General features: G+C 39.5%; 1 protein-coding gene across 1 annotated transcript in view; it reads left to right on the top strand.

Annotated features, from left to right (window-relative positions):
* Window positions 1-26,923, top strand: part of Fbxl4 (F-box and leucine rich repeat protein 4) — a 72,636-nt gene that overhangs the window by 31,728 nt on the left and 13,985 nt on the right. Inside the window, exon 6 of the mRNA XM_057791197.1 lies at window positions 9,294-9,507. Coding sequence (XP_057647180.1) covers window positions 9,294-9,507 — 214 coding nt within the window. The remainder of the gene's footprint in view (window positions 1-9,293; window positions 9,508-26,923) is intronic.

Raw genomic sequence — 26,923 nt, 5'->3', positions numbered from 1 at the left:
AAACATGGAGTAGGAACTTTCAGACACTCGCTGTTATTTTAGACTCATAAATACTCTTTTATCCTGTTACTGGGGCTGAGCCTAAGGCCTCACACATGCCAAACAACTGCTCTTGCACTCGTCTGTACATCCCTAGCTCTTCTTGTTACTGTGATTTTACTCTCTATTTTGAGACAAGGTCTTGCTAAGTTACCCAGGTGGCTTTGAACTTCTTTGTAGTTCAAGTAAATATCTGACTTGGAATCTTCCTACTTCAGCCTCCTAAGCAGCTGGGATTGCGAGGCTGTGCTGCTAGGGACAGCCAGAGAGCATCTCTATAGAGGAAGGTAAAAGAAAGTTAGAATAAGAGGTTTTGTGGTTTTAGCTGAGAGGATGAAGTTCAGTTTTTTTAACCTGTCTTGGATAAAAGGAATGCAGCTCTCTGTAAGTCATTCTAAGGGGAAGAGACACACGGGCAGGAGAAACCAGATGAACTTTGCTTCTGAGGCCACTTCTGAGACCTTTCACTGCCCTTGCAAAGGACTTTGCAGGCCAAGTTTCTGTATTGGGTCCTTGAATTTCAGCAGGATCTTAGTCTAATGCTAGTTCTCTCTGCCTCAAACATTCCATCTGCAAAGTTTCCTCACTGCTAATAAGACTGATAAAAACTGAAGCTAATTATGGCTATTTGAGCATATACTGTTCATCATAAACTTAAGACAAACAGTATGAGCTGGAACAAGCGGTGTCAGTAAATATTGGTTTACATTATAAAGGCCCACATCATGCCTCAATGATTCCACTGGAGAAATTAATTTTCTATTTTTAAAATTAGGAATTTAGGGCTGACAAAATGGCTTAGTGGATAAGGGCTCTTGCTGCCTAAGCTGAAAACTTGAGCTGGACTCTGGGATCCACAAGATGGAATGGGAAAATGGAATCCTCCAGTTGTCCTCTGACTGTCACAAACTCCAAGGTGTGCATGCACCCACACATATTAATACCCCTGATAAATAAGTGTAATGAAAACAATTTCCAGTATAGCCTTGCTTCACCTATGTGTCAAGGCATGGTAGCAGGTATTGTTGACCATGTAAAGAGATATTTGCGACATCTAATATAGTCCTTCCTTCTACAAATGAAGAAAAGATATGAAGATGAACGTATAAGCATAGTCTTTGCATACTTTCAAATGACTGAGGCTGGATGGTGATAGAGCATGCCTTTAATCCCAGAATTTGGGAGGCAGAGGCAGGCAGATCTCTGAGTTCAAGACCAGTCTGCTCTACAGAGTGAGTTCCAGGATAGTGAAGGTTACACAGAGAAACCCTGTCTTGAAAAAGAAAACAAAATGAGAGGGTGGCAGCTAGTGACTGTAGACGTTAAGGAAGAGTCGTGGTGAGAAACTGAGGTATGATTCTGGCACAGTGATGAGTGTGATGATGACAACAACAGCCAGCGCACTGCAGAAGTTATGTTATACAGTTTCCAGAGACTGTAGGAGCATCGCTTGTGAGGAGAAATCTTAACAGTGCTACTTATTTAGACTGGCAGTGGATAGGGTCTTGTTTGCCGTTAGAGCTTCAGTCTGCTTTCTCATCAGCAATTCTGCTTCTGGTTTTCAGTTCACCTGGCTTTGTTGTGGTGGGGCTGTCTCCAGGGTCACAGAATATGTATATCCATTTAAGTTACCCTATCTTACTGCAGTATGTCATTCAGTCAAACCATACATTTGCTAGCATTCCGTTGAGCACAGCCACTGTTCACATTTAGAAATGTATTTAAATACAAAGAGAGAAAGGTAGGGGTAGGGGCATGCTGCAACTTTGCTGATTGCTTTTGGCTCTTCGACTTGACTGAATTGACAGTCATTATGACTTGGAGGCAGCCTTCTCAGAATAAACAATAAATATGCATAGCTTGATTATTAATGAATCATCTATGAATAAGTGGTGCTCTATTTATATGCATTACTGTGAAGATTTATTTATATAATACTTCAAAGAAAAAAAGCACATTTTACAGCAGAGACCATTGGTGCTGTTCTGGATGAGGATTTGGGGAGAAGTTTGCTGTTATTTGTGGTCTAAAAACCTTATTTGTGAAAGTTAGAATCGGGTAGATTTTAAAGAACTTTTTAGGATCTCTTATCATCAGAAAAACAGAGAAATCAGTTAAATTGCAATAAAGAAATTTTTTAATCAGTTATTAAAACCTACTTCCAGCCCCAGATTTACCAGTACTGCCCATGCATGTCATTACTTGAGAAAATCAATTCTATTTAATTCCACGTTGCTCTGCATCCCCATCTCTGAGGTCTTGTGTATTCACTTGCCTCTCTGCCTGTTTGTGCTTTAAAGCTTAATCATAGTATTCTGCTTAAAAGCCCAGGGTCCACTTTAGCAGTACCAGTTTTTTTCAGTAGGTGCCAAGTCTCTCTGATACTCCTTCCTCTATGTAGGATTTTAACCCTGGCCTCTAGATCTGGTCTAAGCAATTCATACTCATTTCATCAGCAAACATGTTTGGATGCTTTTTAGATCCAAGAACGTTATTAGTTATTGTCTTATTAGATTTCATTTTGCTAACATACCCTTTTGGGGAAGGGGTTATTTTGTTTTGCAGTTCTAGAGGACTATGACCATCATGATGAGGAAGATACGGAGCGAGGCATGGAGGCAGGAAAAGAAGGCTGGCTGTGCTCCTACACCAAGGGAGCAGAAAGAATAGCAGTCAGACCTATAGAGCCCCAGTCCCTGCTTCTCCATGCCAAGGCCAGTGGCCCACTACCTCCACTGAAGCTTGGTGGCTTCTATTAAGTGCACATTTGAAACTTCTTTCTCTCTTATCTCTATATTCTGGCTAATTTTATATCCATTTGGCACAAATGTCTCCATAAAATCATGCTAAGGGCAAGCCTGTAGGGCACTTTTTAAATTAGTGATTGATGGGAAAGGCCCAATATTATTGGTGATCCCATCTCCAAGTACGTTGTCCTGGTTCTGTAAGAAAGCAGGGTAAGCAAGCCATGAGGATCAAGTAAGCAACACTCCATATGAGCTCTGCATCGGCTCCTGCTTCTCGGATCCTGTCCTGATTTCCTTCAGTGATGGACTGTGATTTGAAAGTGTGGGCCTTTCCTCCTCAACTTGCTTTTGATCATGGAGGGTCATCACAGCAGTATTAAGCCTAACTAGGAGAGCTACCATTGAAGGGTAGTACCATACAGAATAACTAAGAAGTTTTGGGTTTAATGGATTTATTTTTGGAGCATATTTATTAAATAATGTTCTGAGTTATTTGAAATTAAAAAAATATCTTAAATATTCTTTATTATAATACTTGTAGGCTCAGCTAACAAGACATAATTTTAAAAATCAGAAACAATGGACATTTATAGCTAGTTCTCTATCTCTATGCATCAGACAGATTTTGATCATCACTGCCTTTTATTTTGTGGTGAATAAACTCATATTAAAATACTCATTCATGTGATGTTAATTATTTAGGGTTCAAGTTATTTAGTAAAGTATTCCTTATATGTATTCCTCTAGAACAATGTTTCTCAAACTGTGGGTTGCGCCCCCTTTGGGGGGTCATGTATGAGTTATTTACATTACAGTTCATAACAGTAGCAAAATTACACTTATGAAGTAGCAACAGAATAATTTTATGGTTGGGGGTAACCATAACACAAGGAACTGTATTAAAGAAGCGTTAAGAAGGTTGAAAACCACTGCTCTAGATGGACAAATTAATTCAGCTTGTAAGAATAGGTAATTTCTTTCTTTCCAGAGACCTCCTATAGCAGCAGGTATAATTCAGGATTGTTTTATCAGAATCATAAAACCCTACAGAGGGTTTTTGGAACACACAGATGGGATGTCTCCATCAAATCCTACCCATAAGAGCTCAGGGCACCCCATGGAAGAGGAGGTGGAAAGAGTGTAAAGGCCAGAGGGGATGGAGGAGACCAGGAGAGCAAGGCCTCTAAATCGCCATGAGCAGAGCTCATAAGAACTCAGACTGAAGCAGCACGCCTGGCACCCGGAGGTCTGCACCAGGTCCTCTGAGTGTATGTGTGGCTTCCAGTTCAGTGTCTTTATGGGACTCCTGAGTGTGTGAAAGAGGGGGTCTCTGATTCTTGTACTTTTTCTTGGACCCTTTTCTTTTTTTATTTGCTCTGTCCAACTTTGATGTGATAGTTTTTGTTTTATCTTATTATATTGTATTTTTGTTATGTTTTGATGTAATCTCTTAGAAGCCTATTCTTTTCTAATGAGAAACAGAAAGGAAGAATTCAGATGGGAAGGAAGATGGGGAGGAACTTAGAGAACTAGAGGAGGGGAGACTATAATCAGGATATACTGTATGAGAAGAGAATATTTTTAACAAAAGCAGGTAAATTAAAAAGAAAGTTTTAAAAAATGAAAGTAAATAAAACCCTTAATATTAAGTAATACTAGATGAGAATTCACAATGTAGAACAAACAGGCTGGGGGAAATAAGTTATTTTCCTTCCAAGTCATATGACCCACATCATAATTGAGCTGAATACCTATTGATCAATCAAAAAAAAAAAACCAGTGTAACTTGATTAAAATAAAATTTCCGTGGGCGCATTAAGAAATAATTCATGTATGATTGTTGAGTCTATTGCTACTGCCTTTGCAGGATTGATATATTATGTAAAGTCAGAAAGAGAGAATATGAACACATTGATTAGATAACCTACTGAGAGTAAAAAATAGTATATATCTGAAAAAAGAGAAAAAGAGCAGTATAAGAATGGCAGTTGTCTGCTGGCAGTGGTAGTGCACACCATTAATCCCAGCACTCGGGAGGCAGAGGGAGGCGGATCTCTGTGAGTTCAAGGACAGCCTGGTCTACAGAGTGGGTTACAGGACAGCCAGTGCCACAAAGAGAAACCTTGTCTCAAAAAAGAAGAAGAAGAAGAAAGTGTAGCTGTCCAATTCTGTCATCCAGGTCAACTTGAAGTTCTCCTTTCTGCCTGATGAGGTTTTTAGTAATTAGCTTGACACTCCTCTGTACATTCTTTGGAGGAAAAGTTTTCCATAATGAAAGCAAAGAAAGGAAAGAAATGTGCAGTCATTCTAACTCAAATATGGGGGGCAATGCAGATAAAAGTGCTTTGACCAATAGCAAAGACCATTAACAGGTAAGAGAACACCAAAGCATGTAGCTCTCAAAGTCCACATGTTCTCTTTAGCTTTTCTAATCTGAAATCGTTTTAGAAATTATTAAATTAAAAATAGGACTTTTTGATTTTTGAAACTCAGCATTCATTCTTAGATTGCTGATTTGTAAGTGAATGGCTCATCATAACCATTTGTGCACACAAAGTAAAGTAACAGTAATAATTTGTCCAATCTGGGGGACTAGTTTGATCCCATGAATAGAAAAGTACCTTTTATCACTAAAACTTTAGGAAGGAGTCTGCGCAGGTCTAAGCCACATAGGGCTCCAGCACCAAGAGAAGTAGACACAAGTGTCCTTTGCTAACCTGGAAAAGTATCTCCAGTTGACAGCTGCTAGCAAAGGCAAAGTTAGTTTTCTCCAGTGGAGAAAGTTAGTTTTCTCACTGGGTATGCAACCCACCCAAGGGCAAGCTCTGTGAACAGCAGTAGGCGGCCATCACAAAATGAAAGAAAGGGTATTTTTGGAGTTTTTGTTTTTTCTTAAAATGTTTTGTTGTCTGGGCCTTTTTTTTTTTTTTTTTTTTTTTTTTTTTTTTTTTTTTTTTTACCTTACAGTGTCCTTTGCTTACATGTTAGAGTTTCTGATTTTATGTTTTTATGAATGTGTGTCTCTATGGCTATATGTGTTTCTTTGCTCTTTCTTTGACTCTTTTTCCCCCCTGTTTGCTTCTGGGTTTTTGTTGTCTGTTAGAGAGAGAGAGAGAGAGAGAGAGAGGGAGAGAGAGAGAGAATGAGAATGGATTTTGGTGGGTAGAGAGGGGGAATCTTTGGGGAAAGTTGGGGGGGAGGAAACATCAGAATATATTGTATAAAAGTCTATTTTCAATTGAAAGGATAGATACATTTAGGAAGTGAATTTTTGTAATTGGAAGATTTACTCAATTGCTTTTTAAATGCGTTTAAATGCCACACATACTTCTTACTGGTCTTGATGTGTGACAGCATTCCTGAGAAAGCACCTTAAGGAAGGAAGTTTTTTTGGTTCTCAGGTCTAGGTGCAGTGCGTCATGGCAGGGAAAGCATAACCACAAGAAGCTGGGAGCAGGTGGTTGCATAGTACCTGCATCAGGAAGCACAGGGAAGAATGCTGGTATGCAGTTACCCTTTTTCTTTGTGTTCAGACCAGGACCCCAGCCCTGGGAATGGTGCTGTCCTCAGTTAAAGTTGAGTCTTTCTGCCTCAGTCAAAAGAAGTTATACCATCCCCCACAGACCTGCCCAAAGGCTAACACAATCTCAGTAATCCCTCCTGCTCAGATTCCCAGAAACTAACGTAATCTGGAGAATCTTTCATAGAAGTAGTCAGAGGCTTGTCTTCTAAGTGACTCTCGGTCTAAAGTAGATAGTATTAGCCATTATTCCACAGTAATGCTAAAGACTGTGTACCAAGAGTCTGTTTCATTTGCCGAACGACATGGAGAAGTTTATAGAACTCAGTATAAAATGTTAGTAAAGAAGTGAATTGTGGTTAGAAAAACAATGGGAAACAGATTGTGCTGGAGTTGGATGTGATGTGTTAGAAGTTTGTCACCATTCAGCACTGCCACTTTTGAAGTGGATACAGAATCTGGCTATCACCATGTTTGGTACCACCTTGTGGATCCATTGAGTAGTCCTGTCTTCCTTAAGTGTTGCAGAGTGTCTTGATGGCACCCTACTCTTGCCCCTGCTCGTCTCCATTATACAGAAGCCAGTGCAATCTTGGTAGGAAGCAGGTGTGACATCACTCCTCTGCTCATAGATCCTGGCAAATGGGAACCCTTCTTTCCCCAAATGAAAGCCAGAGCCTTTATAGTGGCATAGGAAAGTGTTTCCTGTCCTCTGATGTATTCCCTGCCCCTCCCTTTTGCCTTCTGCATCAGTTTCTGCCCCAGCCAGTACACCTGCCCTTCCTTTTGGCTGGAATGTTCCTTCTCTAGATGCCTGCTTTGCTTACCTCCTTTTGATTCAGGCCTACCTTGCCGCCTTGCTGAGACTTCTCTGACCATGCTTCTGTGGCCTTTTTATGCTTTTATTTCCCCCCGACAGTTTTCACTCTTTCATATACTGTTTATTTTACTTCTTTGTTTCTAGTCTCCTCTCACTAAAATGTAAGTTAGCTTTCTGAAAGTGGGAACTATGTTTTATCCATGATGTCTCCCTTCGTACACTGCATGTTGTAGTGGAAGTTCAATAAATATTTACTGAGTGAATGAATATGCTGGATGAAGAGGAAATAGAGCTGTAGGAGACCGGGGTGGGGGCAGGGAGTCACAGGAGAAGCCTCAGAGTGTTAAGGAAGGAGGGAGCAGAAATGTCACAGATAATCACAGTAATAAGGTAGGCTGTTTGAATTTAGAGTTTAAAAAGAAAAGGGGAATTTAGGAAGAGCTGAATACAGGTTGCTGAAGATTAGCAAGGAATGGGTATTTAAAGCAAATCAGGAACAACCAAATTCTTTTGTTTAAAAGTGAACTACAGAGTGGCAAGTAAAAGTCCTTGCTGCGCAAGCCTGCTGGCTGGAGTTCTTCCCCAGAACCAGCAAAGAGGCAGAATGAGAGAATTGATGTCAAAAAGTCATCTCTGACTCCACACATGTGCACATAGATTTTTCAGAGATTAAAACTTTGCTAGTCAAGGTTTAACTTACATTTTTCATGTTTACGGGATGCTGTGCAAACTGCTTTCATGAACTATTTAATGTTCAAAACCATGAGGCACTATAGTAAGTACTATTCAAATCTGCCTTTGATACACAGAAAATGATGAGATGTGGGTGTGGTGGTTTGAATAAAAATGCTCCCCATAGGCCAATGTATTGTTGTGGTTGGTCAGCAGGGAGTGGTGCTACATGACAGGGATTATGAGATCTGGCCATGTTGGAGGAAGTGTGTTGGAGGGAGGTGGGCTTTGGGGCTTCAGAAGCCCAAGGTAGGTCTGGTGGCTTGCTCACTTCCTGCTGCCTGCCAGGATGTAGTCTCAGTTACTCTCCAGCACCATGTCTCTCTGTGTCCCATCAGCTTCCCACAGCAATGGTAATAGACTAAACCTCTGAACCTGTAAGCCAGGCCCAAATAAATGTTTTTCTTTATGAGTTGCCATGGTCATGGTGTCTCTCTACATGCAATAGAACCCAAATAAGACAGTGGATGGATCTCCATCCCACCCCAGGTAGTTGATAGAAAGAGTGCAACAGGACAAAAGGAAAGCCGTCCATATTTGCTGTCTAGCCCCATGCCATTTATTAAAAGCATGAGTTATCTGATTTAGTTGGATTTTATTTTGAATGTGTGTTTGGGAGTTTCTTAAATCAATTAGAAAAAGTTGTGATGAAGTTAAGAGTGCTAACATGGTTTGTTGGCACTGGCCGGGGATAGTTGGTGTATTGTGTGAGGGCACAGCTTGCCCAGTTGCTAAAGCTTCATAGAGTTCTAGCATTCACATTCACATTGAATCAGATTGTGTTCTGTGACAGCTATGAACAAACAATTCAGCACCAATTTTCATGCACTCGAGATAGGTAATGCAATTTCTGATGAAACGTTTTCTATTCTTTTATCTTTCCTTATTTCTATGATTTGCCAGAATTTGGATGTTTTATATTAATTCTGAAGTTAAGTAGTCCAGCTACTAAATGGCAACAGCTAGGGGAACATAGTACAGTTAAACCAGGAGGAAGCCAGTCTGACTGACTTCAAGGCCCTTTAATTAAATCTGTCATTTTGTATGCTTTATTCAAAATATATTACCCCATTCTGAAAGGCCATTGTTAAGAGAGTGATATATTCCAAGAGCCTGGGTTTTTATATTTTTGATTTTACAACTCTGATGTGAATTACAGGTATGTAGAACTATCTCCTCTGCCATCTTAATTTTCACTTAATAGTAGCAGACTTTGTACCATGTGAATCCATTATCTTCTCAGCTTGATTTATTTTAGTTAGTCTTGGACATTTCGCCATGCAGTAAGAAAGAACTTAAGTGAATCAAGTTATGTATTTTATTTAGTAGAATCTATTCTCCTAAGCACGTCTGTTAAGGGGTGATATAATTTTAAAATTCTTGCAAAATTGTTTTATAAATTTTATAAAATTTTCATTGAATATTGTTTTCACAGGTTTCTAAAGGTGTGTGGATCTGAATTATTACGCCTCGAGTTATCTTGCAGCCACTTTCTTAATGAAACTTGCTTGGAGGTTATTTCTGAAATGTGCCCAAATCTACAAGACTTAAATCTCTCATCCTGTGATAAACTGCCGCCTCAGGCTTTCAGTCACATCGCCAAGTTACGTGGCCTTAAGCGGCTCATTCTCTATCGTACAAAAGTAGAGGTAAGAATAACTCATTTGTGTTGTTCTTAATGAAACATCCAGTTGAATATTTAGTTACCTTCAATTATTCTTGTGGTTTCTTACTTTTAAAGCAAAGGTTATGATGTCATCTGGATACTCTAGAATCATTAGAGCTTTGTCGCTTCAAAGTTATAATATATTGTTGTTTTAAATGATAAACTTTCAAGTGCTACCAATGAGATGCTTCTCATGATCCCAGGGAAAGAAATGAGCCGGGTGGGGGAGTGAGCGCAGGGAATTTTGTAAATGTAGAATCAAAGAGTTTTGACAGATTTGTCGGTGTTTTTTCCTAATCACATAGCAAATATTTGACTGGACCTATCATTAGGTTCCATATGCTTGGAACTTATGGTGAATTAAACAGACCTCATACAGCAGGTGGTTTTGATTTGATCATCCTTATTTTAATTAAGAATATTATATGAAAATATAGTAAAATTTTGGGCCTCAGTTAACAGAGTCCCTATATTGCTGGGTAATCCCTTTGTGGTTTGTTGTTTATGTTTGGGTCTGGGTATTGAGCCCAGAGCCTTGGATATGCAAAACACTCCCTCTACCACAGAGCTGTGCTTCCCGCTGCCTCCATAAGTGTTAAAGTTAGTGCATAGCTAGGTTGGTTTCCTAGAATTTTGGAACCATATTACTTGGGTATGGATGTGGATGATCACTTCCTAATTGTATGTCTTGAGGTTATTATCTTCCAGTACTTCCCTTTTATAAACTAGAGACATACACCATCTTGAAAGGCTGTAAGGATTGAATGTTAGTGCATGTAAGCATTTGCTACAGAGCTAGTTTCACAGTAAGATCTATACTTATAGATGTTGGTTATGTATATTGTCTTCAGCGAGATCAGTTATGATCTTTTCATTCTTAATCAGGCTTGGGCTATCTCAGTTTAGTAAAGTATTTAGGAAATTGTTTCTTTGATTTGAATAAATGTGAATAACCAGAATGCACGTTAAAAACCATGTAGGCTTATGCCATTTTTTAGTAACACATCTGAGTGGACACTTGATTTCATAGCAGATGTGGAGTATAGTTTCCCCCTGTAATTTATAGACATTGAATGTGTGGATAGGAGCTCTGGTCAAATGCAGTTGGGATCAGTTTGGTGGAGATTGTTGAACTGGAACGTAAGAGGTGATCTGGGACCGCAGGAAGAAGGCTGTTCTAGTTATGATCCTGCCGGTGGTAGCCTTTGGGATCTAGGCTGCCATTCACCCACCCTAAGACCTTTATTTGTAAAATGAGAAGACTGTAGAGTGTCATTTTAAAGATAGCCCGTGTTTCGGTTGTCTGTGGAAAAGTGAGCCATCATTTATGTGGCTGTAAAATTTTTCTCTACTGTCTTAAATAGGATTATCTATTCTGAAATGCCATGGTTTGTTACATCTACTGTATATAATATTTGCATGCAACTTGTTGGTGTGTATGTTTTATGCTATTGTGCTTGATAATTATATTTTATGTGACTGTATAGTTTAGATTAATAAACTATAGTTATTTTTAAAGACTTAAGCAAATATGTACTTTATTGGTCAGTGTACTGATAGCTTGAAACCTTCTGAATGAGATAATGCCTTTTAATTGTTTGTTTGTTTATATTTTCAGTGCCTTGCTTTTTAAAAAATTTTTACATAAAATTTTTGGATTCGAATACTTTGTAATTCATTCTCATTGATCTTGGAAAGATTATCTGCCTGATGATATAAGGAAATCAATAAGTAATAATAATTGCATAGTTATAGTGTTATTTTACTACACATTTATTATGAGCTTCCATGTTGGTTTCATAATATTTATATTTTATTGTTCCTTCTCTGACTTCCTTAAGTTTATAGTTCATTCATGTAAATGTTTTAAAGGACAAAACAATTATCAGTTACCAGACTTTCTTTTACAATTTGTGAATTTCTTTCTTATTTACCCACCTTTCAAACTTTGTAACAAGACTGCCTTTTTACTGAACAGAATTATAGCCCTTGATATCCATTCCCTCCCTCCCTCCCTTCCTCCCCTCCCTTCCTCCCCTCCTTTCCCTTCCCTTTCCTTCCTTCCTTCCTTCCTTCCTTCCTTCCTTCCTTCCTTCCTTCCTTCCTTCCTTCCTTCCTTTCTCTCTTCTTCTTCCCCTACCTCCTCCTCTTAGTCTTTCCCACTTATCTCTACCCCCCAGGCCTCCAGAGATTTCAACCAAACATGACATATCAAGTAACAGTAATACTAGGCAGATACCCTCATTAAAAAGGCTGGAGAAGGTAACCCAGTAGGAGGGAAAGGGTTCCAAAAGCAGGCAAACAAGTCACAGGAAGCTCCCATTCCCACCTTCACAACCATAACATATATGCAGAGGACATCTGTCTGACCCATACAGGCTCTGTCAATTCAGTCTTTGTGAACTTTATGGGTCCTGGTTCGTTCATTCTGGGGGCTGATTTCTTGTGATGTCTTGGTCCTTCTAATACCTCCGTTTTCATTTCTTTGATTATTTGACTTTAAGAAGAATTACAATATACTTAACTATTAAAGATGTCTTGAACAAGAAAATAAGGTAAAACCAAACTTGCAGGACATCTTACATTGGTGATGATTTGTGGAAATAAACTTTTGAGATGTTATATATTCATACAACCTAATTGTAAATAAATTATTAGTCAATGGCTTTCTTAAATTTACTTCAAGAAACTGATGGACTGTGGTTATGTTTTGTAAAGTGATGTAATGGATTGAGATCTCCTATCATAAGAGTAGACAAACATACACACAGAGGGAGAAAGCGGGGGGGTCTAGATAGTACCAGTTCTAGCTTTCTCCACTTGCTTAACTATTGATATAAACCCATTCACTGTATGTATATATTATATAAAATTTAGATGGTTCTTCATTTTACCTCTTACCTACTTTTTGGCGATTCACCTGCTAAATTAACAATTTTTAATGTTATATATATATTGGGTTTACTTTTGTCTTTTTTTGTCTTTTTTTAAGATTTATTTGTTATACAATATTCTGTCTGCATGTTTGCCTGCATGCCACAAGAGGGCATCAGATCTCATTAAAGATGGTTGCTGGGAATTGAACTTGGGATCTCTGGAAGAGTAGTCAATGATCTTAACCATCATTCCAGCCCCAACATTGTTTTCATTTATCTGAAGTTCATGTACAATAAAATTTGAAGATGATGCTGTTTTAGTGATATAAATGATAGGTTTAAAACTGAAAAAAACTTCCCCAGGAATGTTTACCTTTAATGCCTCTCATATATTTAAGCTCTATTTGTGCTTTGCTCAATTTTGTCACTTCTTCATTTGGGGATCTCTAACAGATTCCTCCATGGAAACTAAGTATACCTTGTGAAGAAGAGGAGTTCTGTCAGCCAGCTTCTTTCCAGTTTGTCTGCAAGCCTATTCCTTATTAAGTAAAGCATTTGTCACTTCCTCCCTCCTACTCCCACATCTTTTGAATGACCTGATGGTTAATGGTGTTGGTGAATGGTTAATGGTGTTGGTGAATGGTTAATGGTGTTGGTTGATGGTTAATGGTCTTGGTGAATTGTTAATGGTGTTGCTGAATAGCTAGTGGTGTTGGTGAATGGTTAATTTTGTTGGTGAATGGTTAATGGTGTTGGTGAATGGTTAGTGGTGTTGGTGAATGGCTAGTGGTGTTGGTGAATGGTTAATGGTGATGGTGAATGGTTAATTTTGTTGGTTGATGGTTAATGGTGTTAGTGAATGGTTAATGGTGTTGCTGAATGGCTAGTGGTGTTGGTGAATAGCTAATGGTGTTGGTGAATGGAAATAAGCAGATAAAGACGGCAGTAAGGGGACTGACCTCTCTTACCTCTCTACATAATCATCAACAGCATGTTCTAATGTCTGGATCTGATTTTAAATGTGCCTCATTGCCTTGAAGATATATTAGAGGGGAAAAAAAGGATGAAACTGAGCTTTTTAGAGAGACTGTTTTGTTTTTAAAGGGCCATAAATTTCACAGTGCCTTGTTTAATTTCTTAATTTTCACTATGAAGCCCAGGCTGTTCTTGAACCCCTGGGCTCTAGCTGTCTTTTTGTCTCCATCTCCTGAGTGACTGTGATTACAGGTATATCCCACTGTGCCACCTCAACCTTTACACCTGAAATAAAAAATAAGAAAATATCAATGTTACAGGGTATTGACGCTGTTGTGGAGTATTGATGCTACATGTCAAATTATGATACAATAAAGTTATTTTATATTTCTATATAATTCATATTAGTAAATATAATATGCTTGTGTAATTTTGTAAAACTTGTGTATATAACAAACAAAGACTTAAAGGGATTTGAAGACATGTTTTAGTTCTAAAGTTTGAAAAATTTGGGAATGTATCCTGTTTGCTTTGCCAGACACTCTGTACTGATATTTACCTCTGACCATTCCAGTGAGAGTAGGCAGTGTTTCCATTTCATAGATTTATTAAAATTTCAGAAGATATGGCCCAGAACAATTTTTACATTCATTTTTTGAATCTAGATCTGCTCTTCATGATTATATAAATTTAAATTTGTAAAAATACATAAGATCATAGAAAATTGCTCTAAAAACCTGGCGGCTTCTGTTGAAAATAACAAAATCTCTTTACCACATATTTCTGTTCTGATTTGTGCATCAGGGGTGTCTTGCAGATAAGTCCTGTGCATTTCCCAAAGCAGTCTGAGTTACTGTTAACAGTCTGAGCCTGTTTACACTTTTGAGAATGGAATGGCAGACAGCTCAGTAAGGATGCCGTCCTGTCGCTTAGCAGCAGGCGAGAAAACCAAGAGTGTTTTTAAAAGTTGGAGTTTTAAATGGAACACCTGCATCCAGTTTTGATTGCCTCACTTCAAGAATGATAGAGCATAAATTGAAAGAATCTGAGGAAGTGAAAAAACTGATTATAGGTTTTGTGGGGGACTAGTATATGTCAGTAATCCACAAGTGTAGTTCAGCAGCTGTTTACCGGCCTGCTAGGCTGTGTCAACAGTTTCTAGGGCCCCTTGCCTACATCTTGATGAACTAGCATGCAACAAAAGTAGTTGATCTTTCCTTCTGTTGGCGAACAGTGTAACTCTCTTCTTTTTCATGTGTCTCTTTAATCTGCAAAGTAAAACTTCATACCAGCCTATTGGTGAAAGCTTTTTCACAAGAGACATGAATTGTCTATCGAAAGCAGTATGTTTTCATTTGCTACCATGAATTCATTTTCTGACATGCAGATATGGTGGTCTCTTTACTGCTTTTTTACCTGATTTTTTTTTTTTAAATGTCCTTAATTCCAGCACTCGGGAGGCAGAGACAGGCGGATCTCTGTGAGTTCGAGATCAGCCTGGTCTTCAACAGCTGTAGGTTCCAGGACAGGACAGGCTCCAAAGCTATGGAGAAACCCTATCTCAACAACAAGAACAAAATATCCCCACCATATTGTGTGCTGGTAGGCACAGTGCAGCTAGCAAACAGACACAGTAAGGGACTAGCCTTTTGTCACCCATTTGAGGTGGCATTCTTTGGGAAGATTAGGGTGGAATGTGAGACGTAAATCCTGTTCCCACTTCCAGTTCACTCTGCTGTTATGATGAGACACTGACCAAAAGCAACTTGGGTAGGAAAGGGTTTGTTTGGCTTACACATCCCATTCACAGTCCATCATTGAGAGAAGTTAGGGCAGGAACTCAACCAGGAACCCAGAAGCAGGAACTGACACAGAAGCTATAGAACAAAGTTGTTTACTGCCGCTGCTCATTCAGTTTGCTTTCTTATAACCCATGGCCCTCGCACAGGCTAGTCTTTTAGGGGCGATTCCTCTATTGAGGTTCCCTGTTCCCAGGTGACTCTAGTTGGTGTCAAGTTGACAAAAAACAAAAAACAAAAAACAAAAAACCAAAAACCTAAAAAATATATAATAAGCAGTCATCTTATAGTCCTTGTCATGTGTCTCCAGGCCAGAGTATATCTGTACGCTAGCTACTCTCCTGATTGACCTGGTCGACCTCTTGAAAGAGACACTGAGGCTTTTGGTGGCATTAGTTTTGTGTTTCTTAAGTGAGTAGGTTGTTGTGGTCAGGGTCACAGGGTCTAGTTAGTCACTACAGTAAAAAAAAAGAGGCTATCCCTCGGTTATAGCCACATTGACAATAGTCATGATAATGACCAGAAGACAGTTATGAGAAATTTCCAAAAATTTGGCCAGGAAAGGACACTACTGATTAGCTCATTGTGGTGGTTAATTGTGAACTTGACAGGTCTAGAGTCACCTGGAAGATGATAGTCTGGAGGCGGCTGTGGGGGATTATCTCAGGAAGAGCCACCCACTGAAGGTGGTGCCATTCCCTGGCCCGGATCCTGAACTAAAGTGGAGAAAAAGAACTGAACAGAGCAGCATTCATCCTCTGCTTCCTGATTATGGATTTTTTTAAAACCAGCTCTTTCTACTTCTTGCTGCCTTGACTTACCTGCTGTCTTAGGGCTTCTGTTCTGTTCCGTTCACAGTGACCGAGAGAAGGAATTTATTTCAGCTTATGCTTTCAGGTGACAGTCCATCCCTGAGGGAAGTCAGGACCTGAACTCAAGCAGGGCAGGAATCTGGAAGCAAGAACTGCAGCAGAAAGCATGGGGGAACTCTGCTTGCTGCCTTGCTCCTTATGGCTGCTAAGCCTGCTTTCTTAGACAGCCCAGGACCACTTGCTCAGAGGGCACTACCCACAGTGATCTGGGTCCTCTCTCATAAACCATTAATCAAGAAAATGTCCCACAAGCCTGTCTACAGGCCAGTCTAGTGGGGGAATTTCCTCAACTGTGATTTCCTCTTCTCAAATGACTCTGACTTGTGTCAATTAACAAAAAATTAAACAGGGCCCCAGCCTGGCAGATTCCATCCTTGAACTTTCTCCATTGAGTTACTTTTATCATAGTAACAGAAAAAGAAATCAAAATACCCATTCTATCATTGGTATGTCTTTAGGGTAAATAAATGATAAGATTTGTTTGATGAGGATGGAAGGACATTGGGAGTTATGTGAATTAAAGTTCTTAAGACAACATAAAAGAGGTTGGTGTCTTTATTGGTTGTATAAAACAATGGATTATGACATTTTCATGCATGCATGTTTTGTACTCTGATAAACACCATTGCTCCATTACCCTCTCTTGTCCCTGTCCCCACTGGTCCCCTTTCTCATAGTTCATCTTCTACTTTAATGTGTATTTTTTAAAACCTAGATTATGCATATGAGAGAACAGGTCTTTCTGAGTCTATCTAATTTATAACCATAATTTCTAGTTCCATCCATTTACGTGCAAATTTTACTCTTCTTTATGGTTGAATAATACTATATTATAAATATGTACCGCATTTCCTTTTTCCCTTCAGCTTGTGGTGATTATCCTGGCAGATTTCATAACCTGGCCCTTGTGGCATATTGTCTGTCACACAGCACCCATTAATTGCCTTTACCTGAGCTATTCATGTAGGTGTGAGACCTTATGAGACTTCTCTCCAACCTGGCTGGCATGTCAATGATTGGTGTCATTATAAAGGTCTTATTTCCACATTGGAGCAATGTACTGAGCTCCCAAGGTCCAAATGAGGAAAAGAAGGAGGGAGAACATGAGCAAGGAAGTCAAGACTGTGAGGGGTGCACCCACCCACTGAGACAGTGAGGCTGATCTATTGGAAGTTCACCAAGGCCAGCTGGACTGGGACTGAAAAAGCATGGGATAAAACCGGACTCTCTGAACATGGCAGACAATGAGGGCTGCTGAGAAGCCAAGGACAGTGGCACTGGGTTTTGATCCTACTGCATGAACTGGCTTTGTGGGAGCCTAGCTGGTTTGGATGCTCACCTTCCTAGACCTGGATGGAGGGGGGAGGACCTTGGACTGCCCATAGGGCAGGGAACCCTGACTGCTCTTTGGACTGGAGAGGGAAGAGGAGGGGAGTGGGGAGTGGGAGGAGGGGGAAGGAAAAGGGAGGCGGGGAGGAGGCGGAAATTTTTAATAAAAAAATTTTTTTTTAAAAGGTCTTATTTAGTTGACCATATTGGTGAGATTTGATGACTGAAACTTTCTTACCAAATATCAAAGATTCTATATCACAGCAGACAGGTGGGCCTCTAGCGCTTTGATCTTTCTGTCCCCTCTTCCTTGATACTCACTGAGCCTTAGGTGAAGGAGTTGTGTTGTAGATGTGTCAGTTGGAGTTGGATGCCAACAGTCAGTTGTCTGCATTTTGACCATTGCTGATTTCTGTCGTAGTCCCCATCTGCTGCAGAATGAGGGAGGGGAGCTCCTTTTATTTGTGAGTATAAGTATTTGAAATGCAGTTAGAAAGTATACTGGTTTAATAAGGTGACAGTGCTAGGTTCTTCTCCATGATCTCACCAGTCACAGGTAGTTGGCTAGGTTTTCAATGCTGTTTTTTGACATCTTAACAAAGAGGAAAGAAGTACTTTCGGGAGATAAAGTCTTTAGCCTATCTTAGCTGGGCCTCATTTTGATGGATAGTATCAAACAACGGGTGTTTCAGATTCTTCTTTTAAGTTTCTGTGACAGCCTAACCCTTATCCTTTGATAAAAACATGACTTAGTTTTCAGTGAGGATATTAACAAACCCATTCAGCAGCTGACCATATCATTTTTACTGCAGTTTTCCAATTTCTTCCACGTGAGTTGTAAATAAATTGATCAGTTTACTCATCTATAAGGAAAGATGAAGTATTTATGGCAAGTATATGGTAAAATATATATATTTTACCACACACACACACACACCATGGTAGGATAAGTCCTGATGGGAGAGGGTTGAGCAAGACAGAGGTGTACATGTGTAGTCCTAGATTGTGCTCCTTTATACATACGGGTTATTGGAATGTGGCAAGCATCTGAACTTTGTACTGAAATTGAAACCTAAAGCTAAAATTCTGAGTCTCTGGTTTAGAGCGACTAAAGTTACAGTACCTGTACTTAGGTTTAGAGAACATTCCTTTCCCCATCAAAGGTCTGAGTAAGATTTGTTTATATCATTTATTATCTTTAACCCTTTTAAGAAGAAGTCTAACTTTTCCACCACAGTATTGATTCAATTTGTAAAATTCAATTTGTAAAAGACGTATTTTCAAGTTGTGATTATGTTGCACATCTGAAGTCTATAAAGAGAATAATTTATAGTAGATAGCTTATGGGAAATCTATTAAATAAATTTAAATAATCTAGAATAATGATTGCTTCTGTGTATAGATAGTTTGAAGTACTTGGAATAGTTCTTAAGAGACTTTTAAGTTTTCCCTTCTTCAGATTTACTGATTTGGCACTCAAATATAAAAAAAATGTTCATAGAAATTCACATGTATGCCTGTATTTTTTTTAAATTATTTTTATTCTTTTTTAATTAAAATTTCCACCTGTCCCCATTCCCCATTTCCCTCCCCCTCCTCCCAAATATTGCCCCTCCCCCCACTCCCCTTTCCCTATCCCCATTCCTCTTCTCCTCCCCCCACTCCATTCCCCCTCCCTCTCCATACTGAAGAGCAGTACAAATTCCCTGCCCTGCGGGAAGACCAAGGTCCTCCCACTTCTATCTAGGTCCAGGAAGGTGATCATCCAAACAGGCTAAGCTCCCACAAAGCCAGTTCATGTATTAGGATCGAAACCTAGTGCCATTGTCCTTGGCTTCTCATCAGCCTTCATTGTCCGCCATGTTCAGAGAGTCCAGAATCAACCCATGCTTATTCAGTCCCAGTCCAGCTGGCCTTGGTGGGCTCACAATAAATCAGTTCCAATGTCACAGTGGGTGGGTGCACCCCTCATGGTCCTGACTTCCTTGCTCATGTTCTCCCTCCTTCTGCTCCTCATTTGGACCTTAAGAGCTCAGACCGTTGCTCCAAATTGAGTCTCTGTCTCTACCTCGATCCATCGCCAGATGCAGGTTCTAAGGTGATATGTAAGATATTCATCAGTATAGGATAGGATCATTTCAGGTTCCCTCTCCTCAGTTGCCCAAGGTACCAGCTGGGGACATCTCCCTGGACACCTGCAAGACCCTCTAGAGTCAAGTCTCCTGCCAACCCTAAGATGGCTCCCTTAGTTAGGATATATACTTCTCTGCTCTCGTATCCATCCTTCCTATATCCTAACCATCCCAATCCCTCAAGCTCCTCCAAAATATATAAAGAACTCAAGAAACTAGACTTTAAAATGCTAATTAACCCAATTAAAAATGGGGCACTGAACTGAACAGAGAATTCTCAACAAAAGAAATTCAAATGGCCAAAAGACACTTAAGGTCATGCTCAACCTCCTTAGTGATAAGGGAAATGCAAATTAAAACAACTTTGAGATACCATCTTACACCTGTCAGAATGGCTAAAATCAAAAACACCAATGATAGCCTTTGCTGGAGAGGGTGTGGAGAAAGGGGCACACTCATCCATCGCTGGTGGGAATGCAAACTAGTGCAACCACTTTGGAAATCAGTGTGGCGGTTTCTCAGGAAATTTGGGATCAACCTACCCCAAGATCCAGTAATACCACTCTTGGGAATATACCCAAGAGATGCCCTATCATATGACAAAAGTATCTGTTCAACTATGTTCATAGCAGCATTGTTTGTAATAGCCGGAACCTGGAAACAACCTAGATGCCCTTCAATGGAGGAATGGATGAAGAAAGTGTGGAATATATACATATTAGAGTACTACTCAGCGGTAAAAAACAATGACTTCTCGAATTTTGCATGCAAATGGATGGAAATAGAAAATACTATCCTGAGTGAGGTATCCCAGACCCAAAGAGAGGAACTTGAGATGTACTCACTCATAATTGGTTTCTAGCCATAAATAAAGGACATTGAGCATATAATTTGTGATCCTAGAGAAGCTAAATAAGAAAGTGAACCCAAAGAAAATCGTATAGTCATCCACCTGGATAGGGGAAGTAGACAAGATTGCAGGGCAAAAACTGGGAACTAGCGGGTGAGGTGGCTTGGGGCTAAGGGGAAATGGGATGTATGCCTGTATTTTAAGCTAAGTGACTGTGTTCTTAAAATTTCATCAAAAATATCTACATGTACATTTATGAATTTTTATTTGGTGAATATACTTTAATAAAATCCAAATTTATTACTTGGAGATATTGCCCTGAAGTGTTTGGAAGATATTATCAGTGAAATAATTTTTTGTGATCATGAGTGTCATTAGTCCGTATTTTAGGTTCTGTCTGTAATGTATAAAATGTTAAATGCCCCTTTTCAATATGCTTTCTAGGAATCATGTTTTAGAGTAGAGAATATTGATTTGGAATCCTATCTTGCAATATTGTGTGTATAATTGGAGGTTTCATTTGTTATTACAAATAAGTAACAATTTTTAACACCAACTAGTTATAACAGTTATAAGCCTGTGCTACCATATGTAAGAAACCAAGTGTACCGAACACATTGATTGTGAAATGCGCATGATATCCTTAGGTAACTCTACTGATCCATAAATCTAGACTTTCTAAAAGTTATCTAAGTATAAATGGCATAATTTCAAGTGTTTTTGCTTGGCACTTTAGAAGTCTAGAGGGTGAGATGTGACGAAGTGTATAGGTGGCATTTCTTAAAAAACTATCAGTGAAGATTTGAATTTATGCCTTCTTTTACCTATTAATAAATTACCTTGTAACAGAAAAGTGTTAGTAATAGTCCTCTGTAACCACATGAGACTTCATATTGACTTAAACCAAAATTTCATGTCTATTCACTGTTCTTTGACCTGTCAACACTCTTCTTGAAGTTATGTGTTTTCTACATCTGACCACTTGGGGGCCCCACTGAGAACATTGCTAGGAAAACTAAAGAAACAAAGAGGGGTGGCGGTGGGCAGAGACTAGAGAAGGAGCCTTCACCCTGTTGTGAGAGCTGGAATGTGGGATTTTGGTTTGATTTCTTCACAGTCTGGCGCTTCCACCCTGTGAGCAGACATTCAGGGTTTTTACCTGAGTGTTTTTTGCTTTTCTCTCTATTTACAACCTTTTACAGTACATTGCCATTGACTGCTTTACTTTGTAGCTTACCAACAGTCATGTGATCTACATGAATATTTGATTACATATTTGTTCTTATAATAAGGTACTAGGTTATGAAACTGTTTTGATAGACTTGTTGATTTATTACCAATACTGGTCCATTAGATTCTGAAGCTGCTGAATAGGTTAGGTAGATTTTACGTAGAGTGTAGACAAATTCTGTCTTTTCTGAACTTATATTCTACTAGACAGCATTACTTTCCTAGAGTCTTGGCTTGATCATTATGCAGAAAACATGGTTCCAATCACTTCTTAGCATATTCCTTCTCAAAGCAATTTGACTCAGACATGAAAATTATAAACTCATTTAAAAGTGAATATGCTGCCTTGCATTCTTAAAGCTACTATTTAAATTATTTAAAATTATATGTGCTTCTATTGAGTTAAATTTTCAGAAGTAACCAGTAGAATTTGTGGACTTAGAATACTAAAGGGTACTTAGAACCTTAAAAAGAGTTTTGTAAAACTTTTTACTGTTGAGTATCTTTTCTCTTTGTTTTTATTTTGTTTTGTTGTATCGGGGTTTCTGTTTGTTTCTTTGTTTTCTGAGACAGGGTTTCACTGTATAGCCCTGGCTGTCTTAGATCTCACTCTGTATACCAGGTTGGCCTCAAACTCACAGAGGTCCACCTACCTTTGCTTCCCAAGTTCTGCAGTTAAAGGCATGCCACCACCACCTGGCAAATGTCTCTTTTTAATAGTATACTTTATGCAGTTTTGATTGACCTGTTGGTATGCTGTAGATATATAGAAATGTTACAGATGCGTGCTATGGTAGAATTGTTTTGAGTGGGTAAATATTTTAGATCCTATAGGCTCTAAGTATTTAGATCATACACACTTAACTATGTTGCTGAGCGAGAGAACAGCTGTAGTCAATGCTGAAATGATTCCTGTAGAACTTCATTTACAAGAATGGGTAGCAAAGTGAGTTTTGCCTGTGAGTTGTAGCTTGCCAACTCTTACCCTAAACTGGTGAGACTTTCAAAATCGAACCATATTCTATATAAAGAGTCAGTTCTTCTCTTTGCTTTGCCATTAGTGTAATTCCTTCATTCTAGATATGAATGCCATAGACAGAGACTGTTCTGCACCTGTCCTGTGAGGAAAGAAGTTTACTGGGTGTAGCGAGATTGCAGTCTCCTAACCTAGGATTGGCTTGTCACTCCTCAGCCTGGCTGGAGAGGACCTTGAACGTAGGGTCTTTTATATTGCTCACTTCACGCTTACATTCCAGCCTTTGGTTTATCTTTCTTTAGCTCCTTGTTAAGTCCTCACAGCATCTGTCTTTGTCATCATCCTCATCCTTCTGCTCTGCAGTCTTCCTTTGATCTCACATCTTTTCAGCAAAGATGAATGAGATCCTTAAACATGAGGCTTCTTTTGTTCTGTGATAGTTCCCCTTTAAAGTGAGAATAAAAATGATAGTTTTCTTTACTATTCATAACTTTTGTAATTTCCAATTTAACATGAAGACTGATTAAATTTTTGTGAAATATTTGCCAAAATATTCAGATATAACTTCCTTTTCTATATTTTAAGTTAGTGCAGACATTCAGCTCTAAATTGGGGTGTCTCCATCAATTCCATCCCCTCAGAGCTCAGGAAACCTCTGGAAAGAAGAGGTTGAAAGAGTGTAAAGGCCAGAGGGAATGGAGGACACCAAGAATGCAAAGCTCTTATGAACTCAGAGACCGAAGCAGCGTACACAGGGCCTCTGTATGTGTGTGTGTGTTTATACATATGTATCATGGCATTCAGTTTAATGTTTTTATGGGACTCCTGAGTGTGTAAATGAGTGGGTCTCTGATTCTTGTGTCGTCGATTGAATTCTTTTCCATCTGTTGCTTGTCTTGTGGAGTTTTTTTTTTTTTCTTACTATAATTTGTTATTTTGTTAAAAATGAATGAAAACCTAGCTACTAGGGTAAAGGTTAACAACTGAACTGTCATTTATACCTTCTGGGAAAGGGAAAATCAGATTTTGTCAATAGAATACAGTGGGGATAGCAATCACTCCAGAGCAGGCCTCATGTTCAGGAGTCATTGGCCAACAAAGAGTGGACTCCACAGAGCTATGTGTGTGCCTGCTTTTATTTGGTTATAGTTTGGTGGTTTCTTACTTTGTTGTTTCTTTATGGGTGTGGTTTTATTTTGTTTTTTGTTGTTGTTTTGGGGGGATTATGATTTGGGCATTTTGTCATTTTTGGAGAAAGAACTTAAAGTTGAGTGAGTATGGAGTGGGAGAAGATATAGAAAAGGGTTTGGGGGTGGAAAGAACATGATAAGACTATATTTAAATTTCAAAATTGTTTTAAATACTAAGAATATAATTTAAAAGGAGAAAAGTTTGTTTAGTGAAAAGAATGCTTCAAGATGTTTTCTAGACTCTTAGTTGAACTCTTAGTTCAAAAGTGAGTTGGGCAGGAAGAAGAGGTATCAAGAGTACTTACCACTCTGGAGAGGGCCTGGGATTTGGTGGCTCACAAGCCTCTGTAAAGCCAGTTCCAGGAGATCCAGTGCTCTCTTTTGGCCCCCATAAACACTAGGCAAACATGTAGTGAACATACATACATACATGCAAGTAAACATTCATACATAAAATAAAAATAAATAATAAATTGTTTTTTTTTAATGAGTTGGGAAGATGTGCTTTGGGGCCTGTGTCTTAAAGTTACAGCCTTTTCATGGAACATCAACCCTAAAAAGGGTTGAAAGATTGGAAGACTGGTGAAACAGTGTCTTCTGGTCATGGCTGAACCTTTGTATCCATAAACTCAGTCAATGTGGTTCCTGTACAAGACTGGTACCAGAGCAAGAAGATAGCTAGTTTATCAGTGTGGATGGGGAGGAATCGCAGTGTCACCTCACCAGTGTGGATGGGGAGGACTCAGTCTCACCTCACCAGTGTGGATGGGGAGGACTCAGTCTCACCTCATCAGTGTGGATGGGGAGGACTCAGTCTCACCTCATCAGTGTGGATGGGGAGGACTCAGTCTCACCTCATCAGTGTGGGTGGGGAGGATTGAGTCTCATCTCATCAATAAGGATGGGGAGGATTCAGTCTTACCTCATCAGCATGGACGGGGAGGACTCAGTCTCACCTCACCAGTGTAGACAGGGAGGACTCACAGTCTCACCAATGACTGAGGCGCTATTAGCAGTTGATAACTGCTGTGAGAGGGTCAGTTTTTTTGATTATTTGGCTCTGGTAGTTTCCAGTGACTGTCCCTGCACACATGCAGCTAATTTGTAATCATACAGGCAGCTAATTTGATTTAGTAGATTAAAAATTAGAACTTAAAATTGGGAGTGGGGATGAAGTGGGGGAGGTCTTGGAGAAGACAGAGGAGCAGGGATGGGTATGATCAAGATATATCGTGTACATGTATGAAATTTGTATAGAATAAAAACATACCTTAAAAAATTATAGTCTTTAAAGTAGATACCCAGTGATGGATATGCTTCCTCTAAGGCATAGCCTTGACAAGTTCAAATGCTTTATCTCAAACTATTCCAAGAGAACATTACTGGTAGCAGGTCTGAGTGATGGTGGTTTTCCAGGCTACGCTGGGCCAGGCTATTGAGTGAGAGAAAGGAAGTATCTGGCCCTACGCATGTAAACCAAAAGGGTCTTGCGTCTTGGTCATGTGTCATGGTCAGAACTGAGCTAAGTTCTTCGTGGCTCTGCAGTGTCCCCACGTCTCCTGCAGAGTGGGACTCCCGAGACGTCCTGGTCCTGGAAGGGAGCTGTCAAGACACCATTGTAGGAAGTAGGGTTTGGGCTTGGGCGTGAGGCTCCAAGAAGTAAATAAAAAGAGCTTTTGAAAACAAGCAAAGCGGGGTGTGGTGGTGCATAGTGCTAGCACTGGGGGCGGAGGCAGGCAGACCTCTCTTTGACGCCATCCAGGATTGCATAGCAAGTTCCAGAAGAGCCAGTGCTACGAAATGAGAACCTGTCTCAAACAAAACCAGAAATGAACAGAATATAAGTAGACTAAACAAAAACATGTACTTGTAAGAAGGAAGTGATATGAAGTCTAGGAGATAAATGATACTTATTGGAATTTTAAAGTCAATAAAGGAGATGAATTCCAAACTGGGTACAAAGAATAAATTATTGAATTAGCACAGTTTGAAGAGTCTGTTCATTTATAGACACTGAACATCAGGCACTGCTATAAGTTTATATAGTTTTAATCGTCAAAGGGAACCTGTTCATTCATTTCATAAATGTTATATTCACTTTGCATCAATCACTGTATTATTAACCTCATTATATATCAGTTATACCAAAACAACCTACATTTATCATCTCACACAGTTCTATGACTGGGGAATCTGGAGTGTTCCTGCTCGTCACTTTGACTCTAAGGACACTCAAGGAAGGGAGATTGCAGCCAGGCTGTCTGCTGGGCTCTGAGCTCACTCCCTGGGAACTAGCAGAACTCCTCTGCAGACATTGGCTCTCTGTTGTATTTGGTGGACTCTGCACTTTTGTTCTGTTGAAGCCTTAAACTGAGTAGCTGATACATGAGAGAACAGTCTGCCTTACTCAGCCTGCAGGTTTAAATGTTAATCTTGTCCAGAAACCCCACATAGAAACACCCAGCATAGTGCTTGATCAAATAGCTGTGAACTCTGTGGCCCAGGCATCCAGTCACCAGTTATAGCCACTGCACACTCTTTGTTAAAAGAGAGTCCCTCCAAAGACAGGAAGTTGGCTCTGTATCTGAAAGGTAGGAATCAAGATAGATATGTGTTTTTAAACCACAAATATTTAGGAGTCTAGTGTTCACTGAACAGAAGTTCCAGAAGAAAGGAAGTAGGCGTGTCCAAAGTATTATTGGGAGAGAAAATTACTATATGCAAGTTTTTTTTTTTTAAACGGCCCAGTACTGGGATGAAAACAAATATGATGTTATCGTTAGTTGGGTGATATGGTTCAAGTCAAAGTCAACCTGTCTCATATGGCCTGTCTACACACACACACACACACACACACACACACACACACACACTAAAAACTGAAAACTGTCTTTTACTTCTGACCATACAGCAGTCTAGCATGCTTGTGGATGTTTAATGGTCAGACATTTTCACAGCAGAGGATAGACAGGATTAAATGGCAGGAACATGACTAGAAAGTGCATGTTAGGTATGTTTCCGTCAGCATCTGCTACTGACAGGTGCTCAATGGTTGTTGGTATCCTTGTCAGCAGAGAGAATCCTTTGACATTAAAGTCACCAGCTCAGTCCTGATTTGGGGTGACTCTATTGGCAGTTCCATCAGACTTCAGCTGATCGGTGAATGTCAG

The sequence above is a fragment of the Chionomys nivalis genome, chromosome 16, assembly GCF_950005125.1.
Source record: "Chionomys nivalis chromosome 16, mChiNiv1.1, whole genome shotgun sequence".
In the NCBI taxonomy this organism is placed as follows: domain Eukaryota; kingdom Metazoa; phylum Chordata; class Mammalia; order Rodentia; family Cricetidae; genus Chionomys; species Chionomys nivalis.
The sequence above is the reverse complement of the archived record's forward strand: the minus strand, read 5'-3'. Positions and strand labels throughout refer to the sequence as shown.